The following is a 20,407-nucleotide window of genomic DNA, read 5'->3' as shown; positions in this document are numbered from 1 at the left end:
ACTGTTGAGACACCCGAGAACATTTGTGGCCCGAAGAGGTGAAATCCACACCACTCGATCCGCCTCTAAAGCGTTAGTTTCCCATGCTGCACCTGTTACTCCCACACCAGCCAGTACCTGTGAGAAAGCCCAGGCTCAGCATCAGATTGGACAAAGCATCTTTTTCAAACCTTTTGTGTCCGTTAAGAACAGCAGCTTTCTGTTTGTCACCGGAGAGGCATGTGATTAGCATACCTGTCCTTTTAAAAAGAAGAGGGCTTTTCTGTGCAGGATGCTTTACAGCTGAGTGAAGTGTATTCATGGGCCAAAAGGGTGGGCAAATTTTTAGGGGTTTTACTACCAGTATATTGCCCTGCTTCTTCTGGAACGGACGCCCAGCGTAATGAAGTGTGACATCAGTGTACGTTGAAGGATCGTCTTCACAGTCAGCGACAAAAGGGCTACTGTCTTTTATGAGCCCGGGCTAGAATTAAAGCCTGCCCTGCTCCCACTTACGATAATTCATCAGCGAAGGTTCACCCTGACTTTACTGCTATGTAAATGTCTGTATCATATTTCCTGCTCAGGTTGGGGCGAGGGAGTGGCTCTCAGCTCAAACGAGAAAAGGCCTTGGCTCAGCTGAAAACAGGTTCTGATCCTTTGACAAACTTATACCTTAATGGAATGATTACTGTTCTTTACTGTGTGTCAGTACAACCAATGAATCTGTGATACCAAAGATCTTTCTGTATGTACTATAATATAGTGTAATACAGTGGCCTGGAGGATAAGGTTGGCAATATTCTATACCAGGGAGACACAATTTGCTTTGCCCAGGGACCACTTTTGCAAAATGAAACGAGTCCAGGAGCCAAAAACATTAATCCACATTAATAATGAATTAATAATAAAACATTAATAATATTTACCAGATAAACAGCCCTGCACTCTGGTAACTTATTTACATCTAAAGTACAAAAACAATTGAGAGTGTGAGTCAATCATTTTATATTGTTAATTAGAAAATGGTGGGTCACATCACACCTTTGATTCGGGCTAAAGTCAGATATCACTATACTATTAATGAAGTTTTATTGTTGCTCAAAAACTATTAAAAACATGTTACTTGGCCTCTCAGTGACACTGGAAGGCATGTTGAACACAGTCACTGCAGTCAGTAGGCGCTGTGAGAGAGGACGAGAGGGTTTGCCATCCTCCTTGTTAGCAAAATGGCCAGTATATGTCACCCTTGTTAACCTGCCACCCATCTCCATCCCCTGGGTCTGAACCCATATGCCGTCCTATCTGGACCCAGACCTGATGGAGTGTTTCTATTTTAACTGGTGCTTATTTTAGCAACCAAGAAACCTGCAGACCAAGTGTGTGCTATTCACAGCTTTATCTTGCTGTCAGGCAGCTCTTACCAACGGGAGACTGAAGCAGTTATCTCAAAGCCACCAGACTCCGTTGACAAAAACAATAATTTTACATAGGAGTTGTTGGTCTACTGCTGCCTCCATTGGTTAGTGTGTAAAGCAGTGAAAATATTACAACACTGATACTGATCTTTTTAGGTGGCTAAAATGTGTTTTGCTGCAGCCCCTCTCCACAGCAGTATTAGGTTTATCAAAGATGCAAGCAAAATTGCCAGTTGACTACCTGCAAGTGACTGTTGCTGTCAGCGTCACAGTGATTGGCTCTATCTATAAAACTTTTCATGAAACTTGCAGTCACAGTTCTGCTTACTCCTTGTGTCCTAGACAGTGTGACAATGGGGGGTAAAAGGTTTTATATAATTTTATAATATTCTATAAAATATTGGAAAAAATAAAAGCAAATGCCCGTCTTTGGCCCTGAACACACAGAAAGCATTTGAGCAGCTGGACGCAGCTTTTTGTAATCGTTTTTACTGAGAATTAATTTTTGCTCGCTGTTTTTGCACTGCGATGCGCCTCACGTTTCTGTGTGCTAGGTGCCTGCCGATTTTGCCATAGTGCTGTGAATTACTCCAGTTTAAAGAACTCCAACTCAGAGCACAAACGCACCTCACATCCAGGGGTCGCGTTAACCGGATATTCTCGGTCATTGACCGTTTTTTTTTTTTTTTACAACAATGACCGGAAAATCTGAAGGCCGTCGGTCATTTTGACCAGTTGCAATTACCACCCCTGCCCACTTGGCCAGAGTGCACAGTCAGTGGTTTAAGTGGCTGCCGTTTTCACACTGCAGAGAAAAAGTCATTCATCTGCTTCATGTAACATTGTTGACATAACGCCCTGGTCACACACGCGGAACCGAAGCGCAGCGCCCAGCAGCGGAGGCAGTTTCAGTCAGCACCCATGTTAACCTATCTGGCTGTCCACACAGACCACTGAGCAGAGCGGAGCGCCCGCGGATGCAGCACTTCAGTTCGGCATCTGGTCTATTTTTCACGCGAGCTGCGAGCGCTTCTGTCAAGCTGGATCGAGCAGATCGTACCAAACAGGAAGTCGGACACAGAAAAGACGAGAGAATTCGGCCAATTTTCAAAATAAAATAACAGCATGCACTGAGGAACGTGAGGAGAAAATACCGTGTTTATAATTTAAAAAAACACAACAGTGCATAACTGAACACATTTTTCAATACCATAATCACTTCATTACAATTTTAATTTTGTGTCACCGAGCCTACAGGCATAACTACATAACGCCCTGGACACACCAGACGCGTCAGTGCCGTCCGGTGTGTCCAGGGCGAAGCCTAATGGCACGGGTGTGTGGATGTGACTGTTCATCTTTTCGTTCATGTCCTTATTAATGCACACTTTATAACTTGCTTGTTGGATTTATTAAAAACGAACGAATGAAAACTAAATGTCTTTGAATATCTTTATTATCATTTAAAAACGAAAATTAAAATGACCAGTAAAAATAGATTATGACCGGATTTTTATGACCCTGTCGGTCAAAATGACCAGCGACAAAAAAGTCTAGCGCAACGTCTGCTCACATCATCTCTTTTTCATCATCTTTTTTCCCATTGTCCAATCAGATGATTTGAGAGGCGGGCCTTCTGTGGTGGTCACAACAACAAGGTTACAGTTGGTAAACAATGGAGGAGAAACTGGTGGTAGCAGTTGCTGGTCTGATGACAGACAGCAGGTGGTCAAACTGCCCCTGAGTCATCTGAAAATATGCCTGAAAATGGCCATCATTGGGGAGAAGCTCCTGGACCAACTGGTGGTACTCCTCATGACCCACCCTCTTTTTTAGGGTCTCATGTACCGACACAGATCTCCGGTTTCCTGTGCCCAACAAACTATTTGCTGACAGCCTCTCACCCTCAACCAGAGCTACAGCAAGTACCCTCTGCCTCAACATTTTAGGAACTAGATACGAATTTATGTGATTAAAAAAATTGTGTGGTGCGCCTCGCATTTTGCAACCTGCGTGATCGAGGCCTTAAGTTGCCGGAGCCCAAAGCTAATGAGTTTATAATGATATGAGAGTGAGAAAAGTTCCAAATATTCACACTGGAGCAGAGTGGGTTAACTCCTTTTACTCTGTTTATTTTCCTATAGGTAGTTGGGGAAACCCATCCATCCCACACTGTCTGAGTGCTGACACTGAGAGAAATATTTCAAACTCCATTGAATGGAAGTATTCTAGATGTCTTTTGCATCATTTTAAAAACTTCAGCCTGACATTTCCGGTATATTCGAGAACCTTGAGATCTCCACTAGAGCTTAGAATCAAGTGCAGTGGGTCTGAAAATGTTTAGCTGCACAGCATGAATTTGTAAGGACTGACGCAACAGCCAGCAAGTAAGGTTTAAAAGGTTAAATCTCTAATTGTTTCATTGTTATACCAAGCGTTGATTGTTGATGTCTGCTTTCCGGCAGTATTTAACTTGCTGAAAATCAATGACAGGTGGTAGTTAGCTGTCTGCTATCTGCTTCCACCTGAATGTTAAACAGGAGGAATTTATTTCACCCTTTTGAAGTGGTATCATCGTGCCTGCTGGGGCAGTTTATTTCAAAAACTGCATTTTATTCAAAACCCTACATGGCGTTCCGGCAAATTCAAATAGCCGTTGGAAAGGTCAATAGGTTGAATTTCTCTTCAGGCAGCTTCATGGAAAATAAAAACGACTCTGACAAAGGGAAGATCTGAGCCACCCAGACATGCTTTCCTTTTGTCCACACTAGTCCCATTGTTTGTGACTTTAAAGGATAACAGGAGCTACACAAAGGTATTCCAGGTCCATTGAGGATCTTTTTCCCCACAGACTCTCTTTGTTCTTGGAGCTGTGGGCAGAAAGTGCACAATGGATGATGATGCAACGCGAGAGTCTTAGCTCCTTTAAAAGTAGCTCCCACTGTGGCTGGTTGGAAAGGCCATCAAGGTGCGGTACTGAATATTCTCTGGGATCCAGATACTGGTTACGTTCTTTCAGTGGGAGAAAATAAAGTATGTCATAACCACCCTCATTCTAACTTTTTTCAGTGCTCCTCATTTCTGTGGGCTATTGATTGTGGTTACATGTTTTGTCCCTGTTTGACTTTTTGGTTTACAATAAAATCTAAGACCCAAACATATATTAAAGCACAACTTTTAAAACACACACGGACTGCAATAAGACCTTCATTTGAATTTCTAGCAATACATTTCCTGAATTACATATACGGTGGCATTAAGGCCAGTTATTCTGATTATTGTGGCAACACAGTTTTATTTTCACTACAACAGTAGTGGTGGCTTCAATTTATATTGGTTGTTTAAACAAGACCAATGCCATTTTTCCACTAAAATGAGCATTTCTATGCTGTTTTTTAAACATGGGAACACAACACCCAGCTTTTCAAAGGCTTGACTGCTAGTCATGTGATGAGTCAGAACTGTTGTTGGTTCTTGTGGTGTTAGCGATAGTGATGTCATTTTGATTTGGTTAGGTCAGATCAGTTATACACTTCTTTTTGAAATACAAAAATGTAAAATTATCGGTTATCGGTATTGGCTGAAAAATCCATATCGGTGCATTCCTAGTTTTTACTGGTGAGTCAGACTCAGTGTCACAAATGTGCCTGAAAACAGGGTTAGTTAATAGCAGAAAGCAGCATTTTTATGTTCCTTATTCAGTCTCTCTTTTGCTTCAAATAAAGGAGCAAAAATTAACACTTCCACCCAGGTGTCATATTTCAACTACTGCAGTCATTTGTCCCATGATCGAATGCCAGTTGTAGCCTTTCCCATTCTAAACAAAAGCCAGTTGTTATTGGGTTTCTGTCCAGTGGAAAGGGGCTAAAGAGTCTACAGCCATGCTCGCCGCTCTCTGAGGTTGCCCCTGGACACAGTGGTGCATTGAGCTAAATGCTAAGCATGCAACCTTGCCAAAAATGAATGCTCACCATTTAAGTTAAACATGTTAGCATGCTAACACTTGCCTGTTAAACAACAGTAATGCTGACAGCAATAGGAATGCCATTCATTTTGATTTGGTCGTAAATCCAAATTGACACAACAAAATGAAATTTATTTTGACCTCATGATGCCAAAAGACAAAACAAATTGTCATGGTAAGCCATCCAGTTGTTATTGAGACGTTTCAGTCTGGACCAAAGTGTCGGACTGAGTGACCAACATCGCCATCCATAGCCTCCAATGAGCCCTGCTGCTGACATGGCTGAGATTACTATCAGCTGCATGCTTGTAACTGCACGCCATCTTTGTGACATTTTTAGGTCCACAGTAGCTCTGCAGTGTTCTCTGTAGTCTATGTTTCATTCATAAATATCAGTGCTTGCTTATTTAAACATGTGAGGACTTGCAAATAGACCCTGGCAAATATCTACAGTACTATGAGTTGGTTATGTGTTTTTTATAACGATACATTGGCTGATATTCCTTTTTCTTTTACACTAAACAAACATTTATTTCTATGTAAATGTGAGACTATATGTAAATTGCCTCAGATATGTTCCTGGCATTACTGTACAGAAATATTCTTGTTACTTACCAGCCGACACATATTCCTAGGCAGATATATTATTATGATAAGATAGAGTGTGCTGGTAGTATTTGTCATGTTGATGTTTCAGGATCAGGATCAGGATCTTCTTGCAAGTTAAAGTGTACAAAATCCCTCTTTTTCACTTTCTTTCGACACGACATTAACACAAGAGTGAAGCTCAGTAAGCAAGTTAGTCTGAAAATCAAATATTATCAAGCCATAACATTGAAAGCTCAGGTTCAAAATAACCAGAATTATATATTACATATGTAGAGCAGACTTGTATATGCAGGCGACATGCTGGTTCAGACAATGACACAAAATTACAGCAATCACAGTCAACAGAAAGGTTGAATTTTCAGCTAGATTAGGTATTGTGATTTATTCTCTAGATGCTCACCTTCATATTGTGGATGGAGGCGAGGTGCGTAGGATCCAAATTTGATCAGGACGGGGATGTCGAGACCCCGTCGAACCCACTCCACCACACGCAGGGACGCCAAGGACGCAGCAGGTGGCTCTGACGGAGGAAAACTACATTCCAACTCCACCACGCCTCCAACCTTTCCACGCACCTCCGGCCTCGCACCTTCAGCGGTCACTGTTAGGTGTGTCAGAAGCAGAATAGCAAGTTAAGGTGTACATATATATCATGGAAAAGTTTAGCTGCAAAATTTCTGTCAAATCAAATGATGGAGATACTTACAAAACAGGCAAAAAAGTGCCAGCACAGTGAAAGTCTGCAAATATGATCCCGCTGACCCCATATCTGTCACTCATACAACCTGCAGCATGTTCAATCTGTTGGCAAAAGACACACAATTGTCACAATCACATTACTTCCTTGGCCGCATGCAAGAAGACAGCCATCTGTGACAGATTTCCAAACTAAAAAGGCTACAGCAGGGCTGCCGCTTCTGTCATAATTTTACAGACAGGAGGAGAGGAGCGCTCAGATTTTTATACAGCTTTCCAATAACTGGAATTCATCCCATATCATTACACAAATGGGCAGAGCCGTCTCCGCTGCCAGAAAACTCCCTGGCCCTATATCCTTTTCTGAAAGTAAATGTCATAAATGTCACATAAATCTCTCGGGAGTCACGTGTGGAGCGACATCTAAGTGTTTTATTTAGAGCACATCAATGAAGACATTTGGCTGGAGCAGCCAGGAGACTCAGCACTCAAGGACAGAGATAAGTTAAGCTGATGGGAGCGGAGGCTATAGTAAGGCATCAAGGAGTGCAACTTAATGTCAAGATGCTGCGAACGATTCATGCCGCTCAAAACAAGCCCTGCTGCCATTTTTATCGGTAAACCGGAGGGAGGAACATGATAGGTCAGATTTAAGATACACACACACACCCACACTAGAAGGCATCAATCATTTTTACCGCCAAATCACGTCCTACGGTAGAAGCTACCAGCTGTATGAAATTGCTCTCCAAATTAGTTAACGCCACACATGCTGATGGGAGGTCTTGTATCATGCAGGCCGTTTCCAGCGGGCCACAGCTGCTGCTGGTTAAGGTCAGATTTGACAGGAAATGGGCTGATATCAGCTGTACAGCCGCACCGCCGTCCAGCCTCGTTTGCTTTAGCACACAACAGCATCTCATTAAACTGAGTTAATTACAGCACTCCCTTGTAAGGAGCAAAGGTTAACATGTCCACACACTCACAAAAGCAAACATTGAGAAGTGTGCCAGATAAGAGGCAGATACTGGGCCTCTGCTCCATGGACACACAACAATAACACTGCGTTTTCAGCAGTGGTGGAAAGCAACTAAGTACGTTTACTTGAGTAGTTCGATTTTCTGCCACTTGTTTCTACTCCACTACATTTATTTGATAACTTCAGTTACTTCACAGATTCAGAATAATATAATATACATTATTCTAAAATAGGCCAGTCTGCATAATTAGTACTTTTACTTTTGGTACTTGATGCATATTTTATGGCTGATACTTTTTTTGCTTTTACTTAAAGAGGTATTTCAATGCAGAAAGATGTCCTTTTAATAAAATTAGGATGTCTATGCAGCAGAAAGATGCAAATAATCTGGAAACTGGAGCCACAGAACCAAAGAAAACTGAGAAAAGGACACTTTTGCCCAAGAAGGAGAAAACCTACAACTACCAGAATGCACTGCGCCACACCAGATCAATAAACGCTCCCGCTGGTGGGTGATGTAATGCGAACATGTCTGTTTGATGAGTGATTGTTCTGAAAACATTTTAAGAGAGAAATAGATAACCCAGTGACAGAATCTTTGTTTAGATTTGATCAGCGCTGCCTAGTTTTTTGGCCTCCATCTTCACTGTGCAGGAAACAGTATGACCCCCACTTCCTGTTTCCAAACTCTCACTATTATGGTGCGTTCGTTTTGTACTCGGAGGTTGAAAATCCCCAGTTCCCAGTCGGAAGTTTAAACTTGAACGCACCCTGAGATCAGATTTCCAACTCGGAAACTCAGAGCAACCGCATCAACCCCGACTTACAAATTCAAGATGGCTGCCAGACACATACATACACACACACACACACACACTCTGCTAAAGTACTGTTTATAGCAATTTTATCTTATTTGTTTTACATTAGGTCAGCCTCATCTGTGGCGTTCATCAGTTGGAGTGCATGATGGTTTTGAAGCTGTCTATACTCCGAAAGAGCAAGGGCAACAAAGGCTTTCGTGCGGGCATCTATGTTTTTTTCTGACTTGTCCACCGTTGTCAACTAGAATGCAAAAACTGTTGTCAACTCGGAGGTGAAGTCATTCCCACTTCTGACTTCCAACCTCTGAGTACAAAACCAACGCACCATTACAGCTAAACATAGCACTAAAATATGTTTCTAAAAACACTGTAGGCAAGAAATAAGTAATACAGCAATACATGTTTGATTGGCACTGCCTGGTTTTACTGTTTGATCTGATTTCGAGTTTGTTAGACAAAAAGAGAGGCAGACTTCTATTCTCCTTGTGTCCTTGGTGGCAGCAATATGAAAATGCGGAAGTACAGCCTGTAGTTCAAGCAACAGCGGAGAGCCATCGAAGCTCCTCCAGGGGCGAGGAGGGATACCTAGGGGACTGGTTAGATGGAGGCGAGTTAACCACAGTTCATTTACACATACTACCCACACTGTTTTGATACAGAGCTGGTTGAAAATCACCAAAGTATCACTTTAAGTAAACTCTGAGTGCAGACCTTTACCTGAAACACTGTATTTCTACACTGTGGTATTGCAGTACTTACTTAAAGGGCAACTATGACCGTTTAAGAATTGTTATGATCTAAAACAGTTAAAAATATTGGTAAATATGACCAGCTCTCTCCCCAATCTGAAAACTAGAGTGCCAAAGGGTATAAAGTCTACAACTGCTCCCTAGACAATACACTGAGAAAGATGTTATATATAGATGACACTGAGAGCACCCAAGGGAATGTTCTGAGTATATGGGTACATTTTCTGTTTCAGAGCTGAGAACACTACGATATAATAAAGCTCATTTGGTTATAAAAATAGAAAACGTTTAACTTCCATTCACTGTCTGTGGAGCAGCTCCAGACTTTACAGCCTTTGACATCACAAGTTTATCCTCTCTGGTTTCTGGCTTTGACAGAGAGCAGCTCATGTTCACAAACACTGACTGAACTTTCCAAGGCCATGGAAATAGCATACTGACTTACTTAATTCAGGTGATGTTGCCCTTTAAGAGAAAGATCTGAGTCCTCCTGTGGCACAGTGCTCAAAGTAGTATAGTGTTTGCTTCACAACAGCCACTGCAGCTACAAATGGCAATTACTTGTGAAGCATTTAGCTGAAATGCTAAGCTTCTGTAACTCTAGCAGCAATGGAGGTGAGTGACCTCCACTGGGTGAGAGGCAGGGTACACCCTGGATAGGTCTCCAGACTATCACAGGGCTGACACATAGAGACAGACAACCATTCACACTCACATTCACATGTACGCCCAATTTAGAGTCATCAATTAACATGCATGTCTTTGGACTGTGGGAGGAAGCCGGAGTACCTGGAGGAAACCTACGCTGACATGGGAAGAACATGAAGGGCCATACAGAAGGGCTGCCCCACCCCTGGTTCAAACCAGGAACCCTCTTGCTGTGCTGCCATAATAACTTAAGCAATAAATGTAAGAAACACAACATTCCTCTTTAAACTGGGGTAGACTGGAGGTGTAAAATACCATCAGTGTGAAGTTACATGTCCTCAACAACAATACTTACTTGAAAGTACTTGGTAACCTGCCACCACTGTCAGTGTATTGGTGGAAAGCAGCTCTGATGAAATAAAGCACTCTTCACATTGCCAACGGTTTAAGTCTTGATTGAGGTATTGCGGCACGCTTTTGTTCCTCAATGCAAGGCACAACAGAAATGAAGGCGCTGCTCACAGCAGGGAGGAAATGAATTGTTGGCGGAGGAGCACCAGCTCCGATGACAGCTCATAAAACAAGAACCGACAAAGGTACAAAAAAAAAAAAGACACAAATCCGTGAGGGAAAAAATAACTCACTATTAGTGGAGATTTCTCTTACTAAATTAGAAGACAGAATTTGACTGACAGCACCTGGCTGGTATCAACGGCAGCATACATTTATTTCTTGAATGCTACCTGCCACTAAGTGCAATGTCAACATGAGCACATAGAGTACAATACAGTGCATCCTTATTATCCATTTGCTGGAAATGTGATCTTGACAACACTCAAGCAGTATAAAAGACTGCAACATTAAGACATACATTACAGGCACGACAGAATCTAAAGCAATAACAACATGACCTGAGGCATGAATGAGATCACATCTCATGTACAGGCAGACATGTACTGATACACAAACTAAACAGTGCTTTATATGTTATACTCAGAGTACTGTATACTGTACAGTGGTGGTTTGAATTTGGGAGTAAATTTTGGACCAAACTGTTACTTAAAAAGCAGTTGCATGTATGAACTACTTTCTCTCTACCAAACTTCACCCACCAACCGTATCATTGTGCAGAACGAAGCGTGCATCTACTCATGGATGAGAGGCTCGTGCACATGTGAACTAGAGATGTCCCGTAACCATTTTTTCCTTCCAAAAACAATTCCAATACCTGAACTTGTGTAACCAATATACAATAGTAATTGGTCTATATTTCACCAAATCCCTATGCAATTAATTGGCAAATCTCATTCAGGGCTCTCTATTTAGGACACATTCACACTGGTGGTATTTGGTCCGCTTTAAACAAACCCTGGTCCGCTTACACGGATAGTTTGGTTCATTTGGAGTGGCGCGAATGCTCATTCGAACTCTGGTGCAGACCAAACACGTGAACCCTGGTCCACTTACACGGATAGTTTGGTTCATTTGGAGTGGAGCGAACGCTCATTCGAACTCTGGTGCAGACCAAACAAGCGAACCCTGATACGCTTGGAAACTGGGGGTCTCGGTTCACTTGCAAGTGAACCCTGCTGCGGTTCACTTACAGTGGGAAATGCAAACCGTCTATCCAGCAGACCAAAGAGAGGAAGTGACATAGAGGGGATCAATTTCCGTTTTCGGTCCTGGCCAATCGATGAGCAGGGTTTTCTTCTTCCTCATGCTTTTCTTCTTCCTGGTCGGTGGTCGTTTCGGGCAAAACCGCCCCCAAACGAGCAGCTGTTGTAACTGCGTGACATTGTCCAGGCAGTTTGGTCCGCTTTAAAAGTGCAGTGTTAAAGTGAACTGAACCAAATGAAGAGGTTGAAATTTTTCGGCATTCCCCTCCCAATCGAACCGACTCCCCCGGACTATCCTGGTGTGAATGTGCCCTTAAATTGTTCTGGCCTGCCTACTGTTGCCGCTTTCTCTGCAAGCCGCTTTGCAACCCGCCTCAAATCACATATAATACTGCAAATAGAAATAACGTTTTCTTTGACTTAAGTGTTCCTGACTGAAATATATTTTTTGGCATTTTGCGCAGCACAAGCAGAGTGCCATTAGCTACATTATATTGAAGAGAAGGCAGACCTCTCTATGGCCTATATCTCCAACACTGGAAAACTCACACCAAAACAATCCATAGTGATAAATAACACTACAGGTATGAGTAAAAATATCTATTTTTGGTTTTGGAGTGCACTCTTCCTTGAAGTGTCATACATCTGTCAATGGTTACAAGTGCTGATAAGTGTTTAAAAGCTTCTACATACAGGACAAGAGGTCCATTATAAGTCGTCTTTAATGGATTTGTATGCACATATTATGATATCCTTGTCATCGTTTGCAATCTCTATACTTTCTAGAGTACGAACAGTGAACAAACCCATGTCCCTGCAACCGCACAAGCCATATAAGCCCTCCCTAACCATAAGGCTTTTATGGGCTTTTTCATTTCATGGCTGGGGCAAAGTCTGAACCAGCGAAAAACAATTACACAGGCTGTCAACAGCTGCAGTGCTCTCCTATGCTTCAGCAAACAGCACAGCATACACAGATTTTCCACAAAATCAAAGTGAAAGTCAAAAAAATCCCCAATCTGCGGCGCGTCTGCTGAATCTATCCGAACGCCAACAGACTTCCATCCCTTGCCCTTCACCCCGCGCCGCTTCATGCAAAGCAGCCAGACAGAGAGTTCATCCAGAACTTATTACATTTGAATCAGGCAGTGAGTGTTTGCTTAGACTGAGTCAGGCAGGAAAAGGTAAAGTTATGACATTATGATTCTGTTGTTTCTCATCCCTGCACAGTGGGCGAGGACGAAAGAGCAGCACACACACACATGCACAAATTAAGACAGCCTGTTGCCATGACTAAGTAGCAACAACTCTTCCCTGTTTGGCACATAATGAACAGATGCTCGGCATCTTCTCCTCGCTCTTCATCGACTGCCTCTTATTAACTAGGAAGAATGGAGATGATCAGGATTGAATACCCTGTAATGGCATTTATCATGTCACTGATTAAAGAAGTATAACCAGACACTTCAGCTCTGCATTTGGCAACAGCCACAGATGAATAAAAATGTTGTTTATAGTTTTATCGCGCTGACAAGGTAAGACTTACTTGTGTGTCTGGCAAAATAGCAAGGCAATAAAATGGAACAACGGCGATAAAATAAAAAAAAATCTTTTGTGGAGAAAAAGAGAGCAGGGAAAGTGTGGCAAACACAGCACGAAGAAAGATGAGAGGCAAAAAAAAAAATCTTGTTAAGCTGCAGGACATTTTATGTCATTAAATCTGAACCGAAAACTCTCAGAGCTGCCAAACAAAGCGGCCTGCACAGGTGAAACACCCAGCCATGGCAACACACATGGTCTGTAGACCATCAGATTCCCCACTGATGCATTCTTCCTTCCTCTGACATGCAGACACAAAAAAAAACAGTGACAGCGCAGCACTCTGGAAAATGTTTAAAAGCTATAATAAATGAGCCAGTAGCTCACAAAAGAAAGCGCCCTGTCTCACGCAGATTTATCAGCTGACAGAAATAGAAATGTCAGTGACAGGCATGCTGTTGAAATTCTGTGTTGTTGCCATTTTAATCTACACGAGGAGAGAAATGGGGACCAGCTGATTAATCGCGACCGAGGCACAGTAACAGATTTATCAACAGTTCTGCCTCTTCTCACCCCACAACACTTGAAAGCAAAAGATAAAGGGACTCCTACACATTTATTCTCGGATCAAATTCCATTTCTTTGACATCAGAATTGCCGAGGTCCTTGTTTGTTTGTGTACATGCTCAAAAAACATGTCACTTATAATGTCCTAGGTATTGATTCAGACAGCGACAGGTACTATAGCCTTCAGGGAATGTGAAAAACAGGATGTGTTCAGTGGATCAGGATGGTTTCACGGCTGTTTGTATCTGCCAGCAAGCTAAATTGGACATTAACCTTTGACCAGAGGGAGAGTTAAAGGGATAAAGAGTCAAATGCCTAATGTGCTGCGAAAAAGGACAGACAAAAAGTACACTTAACAGAATGTGGTGTTTACCTCCAGGGCTGAAAAATTAAGCGTGAAATGCCAAAACTGCAGTTCTTTAAATGGCCACTTGAGGCCGGCTCAAAGAGTGAGTCAATCCCCAAAGACCGCCACGGTCAAATGTCAAACTGAACAGAAGAAATAAACATGTTTATAGCCTGGTGCAAAGATAAACAAATTTGGCCCAAATAGCTCACGTACCCGATGAAACAGAAATCCTTGTAATTGGGTCACATATCACGAAACAAATACTGCCAAACTTCTGGTCACCTGTCACAACATATGAGGCCTGTTGAAAGAAATCTTGGTGTCACGTTCAATTTATGTTTTTGAACAGCATGTCACTAAGCTTGTCCAATCATGTTTTTATCACCTCAGAAACACTGCTAAAATAAGATCTATTTTAACGTTTAAGCAGGATTTCTACATGGTTGTGAGCATTTGTACTTGAGCAGTGGTGTGTCTGTGTCACTCTGCAGTTATACCTCCAAAACACTAGTCAGCAGTGGGGTTTCTGTGAAGTGCTGTAAAGTCTAGTTGATTCAAAACACACATTAAATATGGCTTAATAGTGACAGTACAAAGTACAAAAATCAGCTTCACTATAACTCGCAGCATTCACAGACAAAGCACTTGTCTTTATCTGGACACATTTTCCCCACAAATACAACATGCTAATGTTATTAGCACAAGCCTATGCCATTTTACATTGTATAAATTAGCCTAGCAGCTAGCAGACTTTTCCTCTACTCATATAAAACCAGGGACAACAGCAGCATTTGACAAAGGTAACGTTATAAAATTTGGCTCCATTACAACTCACAAAGTTCACAGACAAAACAACTGTCTTATACTAAACACGTTTTCTAAACAAATATAACATGCTAATGTTATTAGCACAAGTCTATGGCATTTTACATTGTATAAATTAGCCTAGCAGCTAGCAGACTTTTCCTCTACTCATATAAAACCAGGGACAACAGCAACATTTGACAAAGGTAACGTTATAAAATTTGGCTCCATTACAACTCACCAGATAATAATAACAAATATAGCGGAGCATTCCTCTACTATGAAGCCAGGATACCTAAAATTCTATTTTGTGGAGGCTTTACTGTCTTCACAATTTATTGTTTCTTATCTGTGAAATTAAAGTAAATAAAAGCTTTGTTTCCACTGAGGGAAATGGTTTCAGCTTACAAAAATAGACAGGAGGTCTGCGTCGCCGCGATGTGTAGTTAAATTTTTGGGGAGGCGCATGTCAGGCTACAGCGTAGGGTAGGCGTCAATTTGACAGATAAGTATAAATCCCACATTAGAGATACAGAAACTGTTGTACATGCTTTTATCTCTTTGTGTTTTGATTATTGTTAGAGCCTTTTTTGCTGTCTTTAGGCTTTTAACCAAAACCAAGAAGTACGATCATGTCACACCGACTTTAGCCTCTTTACATTGGCTCTGTGTTTGTTTTAGGATTTTCTTTAATTAACTTTTAAGCCTCTTCATATCTTGGCTCCAGATTACATATCCGACCTTTTAGTCCCTAATGAACCTTTGCATAGTTTGAGATCCTCGGGCAGATGTCTGCTTCTTCTCGAGTCCAGGGGCTAAAGACTAAAAGGGACAGAACATTTGCAACCAGGGCCCGAGGCTCTGGAACAACTTGCCCGAGGATATAAAGCTGTCTAAGTCACTGGCTTGGTTTAAGTCTCTCCTAAAAACATACTCCTATCAGAAAGCATATCCTGACTTTATCTGAGCTGTTTGTTTGTGTTATTGCTATCTTACTGATTTTATTACCTGGATTTTAGTTTTGGCCTTTTTGTTTTATCTTTTACTTTGGTGACATTTTATGACATTTTGTCTTGTGCTTAAAAGGGGTTTAGTTTTATTGTAAAGCACTTTGTAGCTGTGTTCTGAAAGGTGCTGTAAAAAAGTTTAATGAAACTGTATGAGGGGTACATTTTTGAAGAACTCCCCCATTTAAATGTTATTAAGAGATATGCTTAGATAACTAACAAAATCATAATAGCAAACCTGCCTCCAAAGGTGTAGCATTCTCCACAGATTTATATCAATAATAATGAACTTGATATAGCATCTTTCACAAACACAGTTACAAGTGCTTAACTATATTACAAAAACACATAGAGAATGACATAAACTAAGAGTCATACGCTAGACACATATATTACTTAAAAGCAATTCTAAAAAGTAGGTTTTTAAAATTGATTTCAAGACAAGGCAGAGTTTGCAGCCCTGATATCCTCAGGCAGGTCATCCAAAGTCATGGAGCTCTGACTGCAAAGGCTCTATCACCTTTCTGAATTAATCCGGACCTGGACCTTTAGCTAAAACACTGACTGACAGGTTTTTTTTTTTAACAAGAACACAACTGATGTGCTTACACTACCCACAATGCAACTCAACCTAAGATGTGGCCAGAAATGTGGGTGTGTTGTGCCAGTAGCCACCAGTTGCTAGCCTCAAGCAGACTGGCATGGCATGGCAGCCTCTGCCATCAGTGTGTATGTTTGGGTGAATGGATTAATGTGACATTTACAGTGATCAGAACACTACAGAGGTGCTTTATGAATACAAGTTCAGATCTATTTAGAATTGTAAAACCTTCATCCATCCACCAACAGCCCACTCACTTTTTTCTGTCAAAAGATTAGAGCCAAATTTTCACAGTGAGTGACTCTAAGTGCCCATATACATAAACACATACTGTATAAATCACATCAGCATGTGTATAGTAGGAGTAGGGGGAAAATTCATACAGTATAGTGACGCGATATTTTGTGCAGCAATATTGTATCAATACTCGGACACCAAGAATTGTTTTGTTTTATTTAAAATTATTAATATTACAAATACATATTAAACTTTTGGTAACCTACTAGAATGATAAAAATAATTTTGTTTTTTAGTCCATAGAAACAAATTTTCCGCACTAAAAATGATTGAAATGATACATTTTCTCTCTTGCACTCCACCCCCATTTTGTAGCGAAAACGCCTAAAATGACATACCAAATTAAAATGACTGTAGCCTCTGAACCGCTCTGATTACATGCATGCATGAGGTCTTGCCAGAAAGCAAACTCTCTGAAGTTTCTTGTGAAAGTGTCAGAAACACTCTAGGTGATACAGAGACAGAGTAATGGGCCTCTGAAATCAGTAAAAAGTTGAAGATTTTGCCTAAAATAAAATAAAAAATGATTTTCAACTTTCTGTGGCTTCATCTGACTATCACACTATCAATGAACATTTGTTTCAAATTTGAAGAAGATTGCTCAAAGTATGACCATTCTACAGTGTTTTTTCCATGAAAAGATCCAGGCGGAGTTCCAAATGACAAGTTGGTCACTCGGATTCAAAACAGTACTATCAGTGATCAAACAACACTCAGCCAGCTTCAAACATCGTACCTTATTGAAATCAGGTGTGATTATGAAAGCTGATGTTGTTTATGACACAGAAACACCATAAAATATCACCAAATAAAGCCATATGAAACGTGAAAGTTATGATCCCACTTTCTAGACGGTATATCTCAGCCAAAAATAGTGGTAGGAGTGAGACTCTTACCTTTTATAAACCAGCTACGTGCCCACTGACGGCTCCGCATGAGATCATGAGTAATCCTTTAACTTTTCCCCTCGAAAAATGGCATGACATGACTTGTCACCACTAATCGCGATTTTGGACTTCGTGTGTTTAGGCTGCTCTGGTGCAAAATCCATAAGAAATAACAGAAAAACGATGGCCGAGAGCTTCCTCAATCCGGTGATACCAAACATCACATGGTTAGATGACGTAGTGCGCCTTTGAGATACCATTTAACAGAGGAGGGAGGGAGCGCGGATGCTGGCGTCCGAGGGGAGTTGGAGAGGTTAAATCTTATTAAATTAAACAGATGCTGAATTTTTTCTCCTTGAGGGACATAATTTACAGTTGAAAAAGGCTAATAAATTCAGAAAATACTGCAATATATGTTATCGCAATACTCAGCATACTGTAAAATGTGTAAAATTGCAATAATAATTTATTGTGATGAAAGTATCATGATAATATCGCATTGTGGGGATTCCAACTATTAGTATATAGCCTGTATATTTTAAGCATCATTAAATAATAACTGAGAGTTACTGATTTATGGCATATTATTACACACCTAAAACTATTTTAATACAGATTAATCTGACAATATTTTTTGTATCGTTACTTGATTATTTGTCAATAAAGTATCAGAGCTGTGTTAAAGATCCGTCATGTTTTTCTTATGCCTGGTGCTATTGTCTGACCAACACTCCTTTACCAAAGATATTCACTTTACAAACACATATTTACTTTGGACTTGAAGATGTGACTTGAGACTTAAAATCAAAAATATCATGTCAGAAGTGAGGAGGTTTGACCTGTTATAAATAAACAACAAAAAAGAAGTAAGGTAGTAACATCAGACCTCTGATAGCTTAAATATTTAATAATCAAGCCTCTGCAGGACTTCATATTAACTAAGTTTAAAAAAATAGTAGCAACACAGCTCTCAAATGAAATTCAGTGATCTCAAAGACTTGTGACTGACTTAAAATTTGCTCATGCAGGATCTGAGACTTGCCCTGCATCGACAGTTCTGCCTGTGTCCACCATGCCGATATTTCAGCCTGTAACACACACAGTTTCTCTTTGCCCATGTCATTTCATTGAGATGTTTGAGTGTTCTTCTCACCATAGTAAACATGTTTCTGTAGTCTGTACTTTGGAGCTCTGTTAGCGTTTGTCTGCCCCCTGTAAGTGAGCACTCTATTTTCATAGCTCGCACGTGGCTTAAAGAGCCCATTTTCAAATTCTAACACCAGCCTCCCATCACAATAGGAACCCTCTGTGTCACTCAGTTTGATGTGCACTTAAGAGAAAAATAGGACAGACTGAAAAGGGGAGAGAAAAAGGGAAAAATAAAGAGGTTTCCACTGTATGGGTATTGCATCTCTATGCTCAGAGTACAAACATTAGGTATCTTTTCAATGAATCAGAGAGCGGGCAGGCAAATCCAGATGAAAGCCACGGTTTATTTGTTGATCTTATCTATGAAACATACTTCAGTCGTATGCAGAAAAGAAAGGACGTCAGGGGTTAAAGGCACGGATGATGCAAAGCCACTGTTTTGCAAAACAGGAATACAAAGTCACAGCTATAAAGTCCTCAGTCAAGACAATAAGTTTCAAGGAGAGTCCTAAACGTTGTGTGAAAAGTCCTAAGGAAGTCATTGAATACCCTTCAACCATTTCTATTTTTTAAACATTTTTAAACCGTGTTTATCATTTGTCCTTAAATTATCAATAATACTTCTGTGCAATTATCCCTAATTTCTGAGCCGACTGTTTTGCGTATAACCGTCTGTTATTTGTTGACGCCGGCAGAGTCTTTACATCTCAGTCTGATAATCCGAGGTATCATCTGCTGTCTGTCTGCTGCTCTTCACAGCCAAACGCACCTTTCCCCAAAGCTGGTGCCATGTGATAGGCTGCTATCAAATTGATTCAAAGCGTATCTGTTGTCGGGAAAACGAAGAGATTTTACAACATATTCTAAAATATCTGGTCTTGGAGAGGATGTTAGATCATTCCAACTCAAAGAGCTGAATGATGCAGACTTGAGTCCACACCTCTGGTTAAAAGTTGCCATTTCCAAGACAGGAAACAATCCTGACTGGGCAAAACAGCTGAGACTTAATATTAGGATAATGCATCTCTTTTAGTAAAGAACAGCTACATGTAATTATTTATCTTACAGGCTCTGAAAACCTTCTGAATATTGACATCCAACATGGACACATTTGTTGTTTCACATGAGAAATTTCCATTCTTGCTGGCTTGAAGTGGGTGGGGCTCAGCTGGAAAAAGGGGCATGTGCACCAATCAGCATTTAGCAACATTTGAAACAGAACCTGATGACGGTTACTCTGCTCAAACCACACCCACACAGTCCTAAAGTAGCAGCTTAAAGCCCAGATAAAACAGCCTTTCAAGAGTATCAAGCTTCAGTATTGTGACATGTTATCAAGTGAAACAGGATAGGCAGGCGGGATTTGACCGTTGAAAAGAGGTTGTTTGTCATAACAGGTGTCAACGGTGTCACACTGATGGGACAGTAGGGTCTGTCAGGGAGAGAAACTCAAAGCACATTGTATGTTCCATGTCAGGTAGAAACAGTCCACTAGCAAAATGACTCGCACATAATCTCGTTTTTTCGCAGATACCACGCTCCTCAAAGTACATAAGTTATAGCCTTGCAGGCCTGTAACCATGGTATGCTGGGGTCCTGATGTGCCATCCTGTTGCTAGCCAGCTAACTTAATCATAGCTCTGTTTGACTAAATGTTGCAGACTGATTGATGGCTAAATGGCACAATATTATTGGTTGAAATTGGTTGGTATTTTTTGTATGCTAACA

General features: G+C 41.0%; 1 protein-coding gene across 2 annotated transcripts in view; it reads right to left on the bottom strand.

Annotated features, from left to right (window-relative positions):
- The window catches only part of igsf9a (immunoglobulin superfamily, member 9a), a 111,866-nt gene that overhangs the window by 85,567 nt on the left and 5,892 nt on the right, over window positions 1-20,407 (bottom strand). For both annotated transcript variants that reach the window (XM_078161863.1, XM_078161862.1), the window contains exons 2-3: window positions 6,677-6,771; window positions 6,371-6,571 (exon numbers count right to left, since the gene is read on the bottom strand). In XM_078161863.1, coding sequence (XP_078017989.1) covers window positions 6,371-6,571; window positions 6,677-6,737 — 262 coding nt within the window. In that variant the 5' untranslated portion in view covers window positions 6,738-6,771. The remainder of the gene's footprint in view (window positions 1-6,370; window positions 6,572-6,676; window positions 6,772-20,407) is intronic.

Source organism: Epinephelus lanceolatus, chromosome 19 (genome assembly GCF_041903045.1).
Source record: "Epinephelus lanceolatus isolate andai-2023 chromosome 19, ASM4190304v1, whole genome shotgun sequence".
Classification (NCBI taxonomy): domain Eukaryota; kingdom Metazoa; phylum Chordata; class Actinopteri; order Perciformes; family Serranidae; genus Epinephelus; species Epinephelus lanceolatus.
Note: the sequence above shows the minus strand (reverse complement) of the source record. Positions and strands in the feature narration are given on the sequence as shown.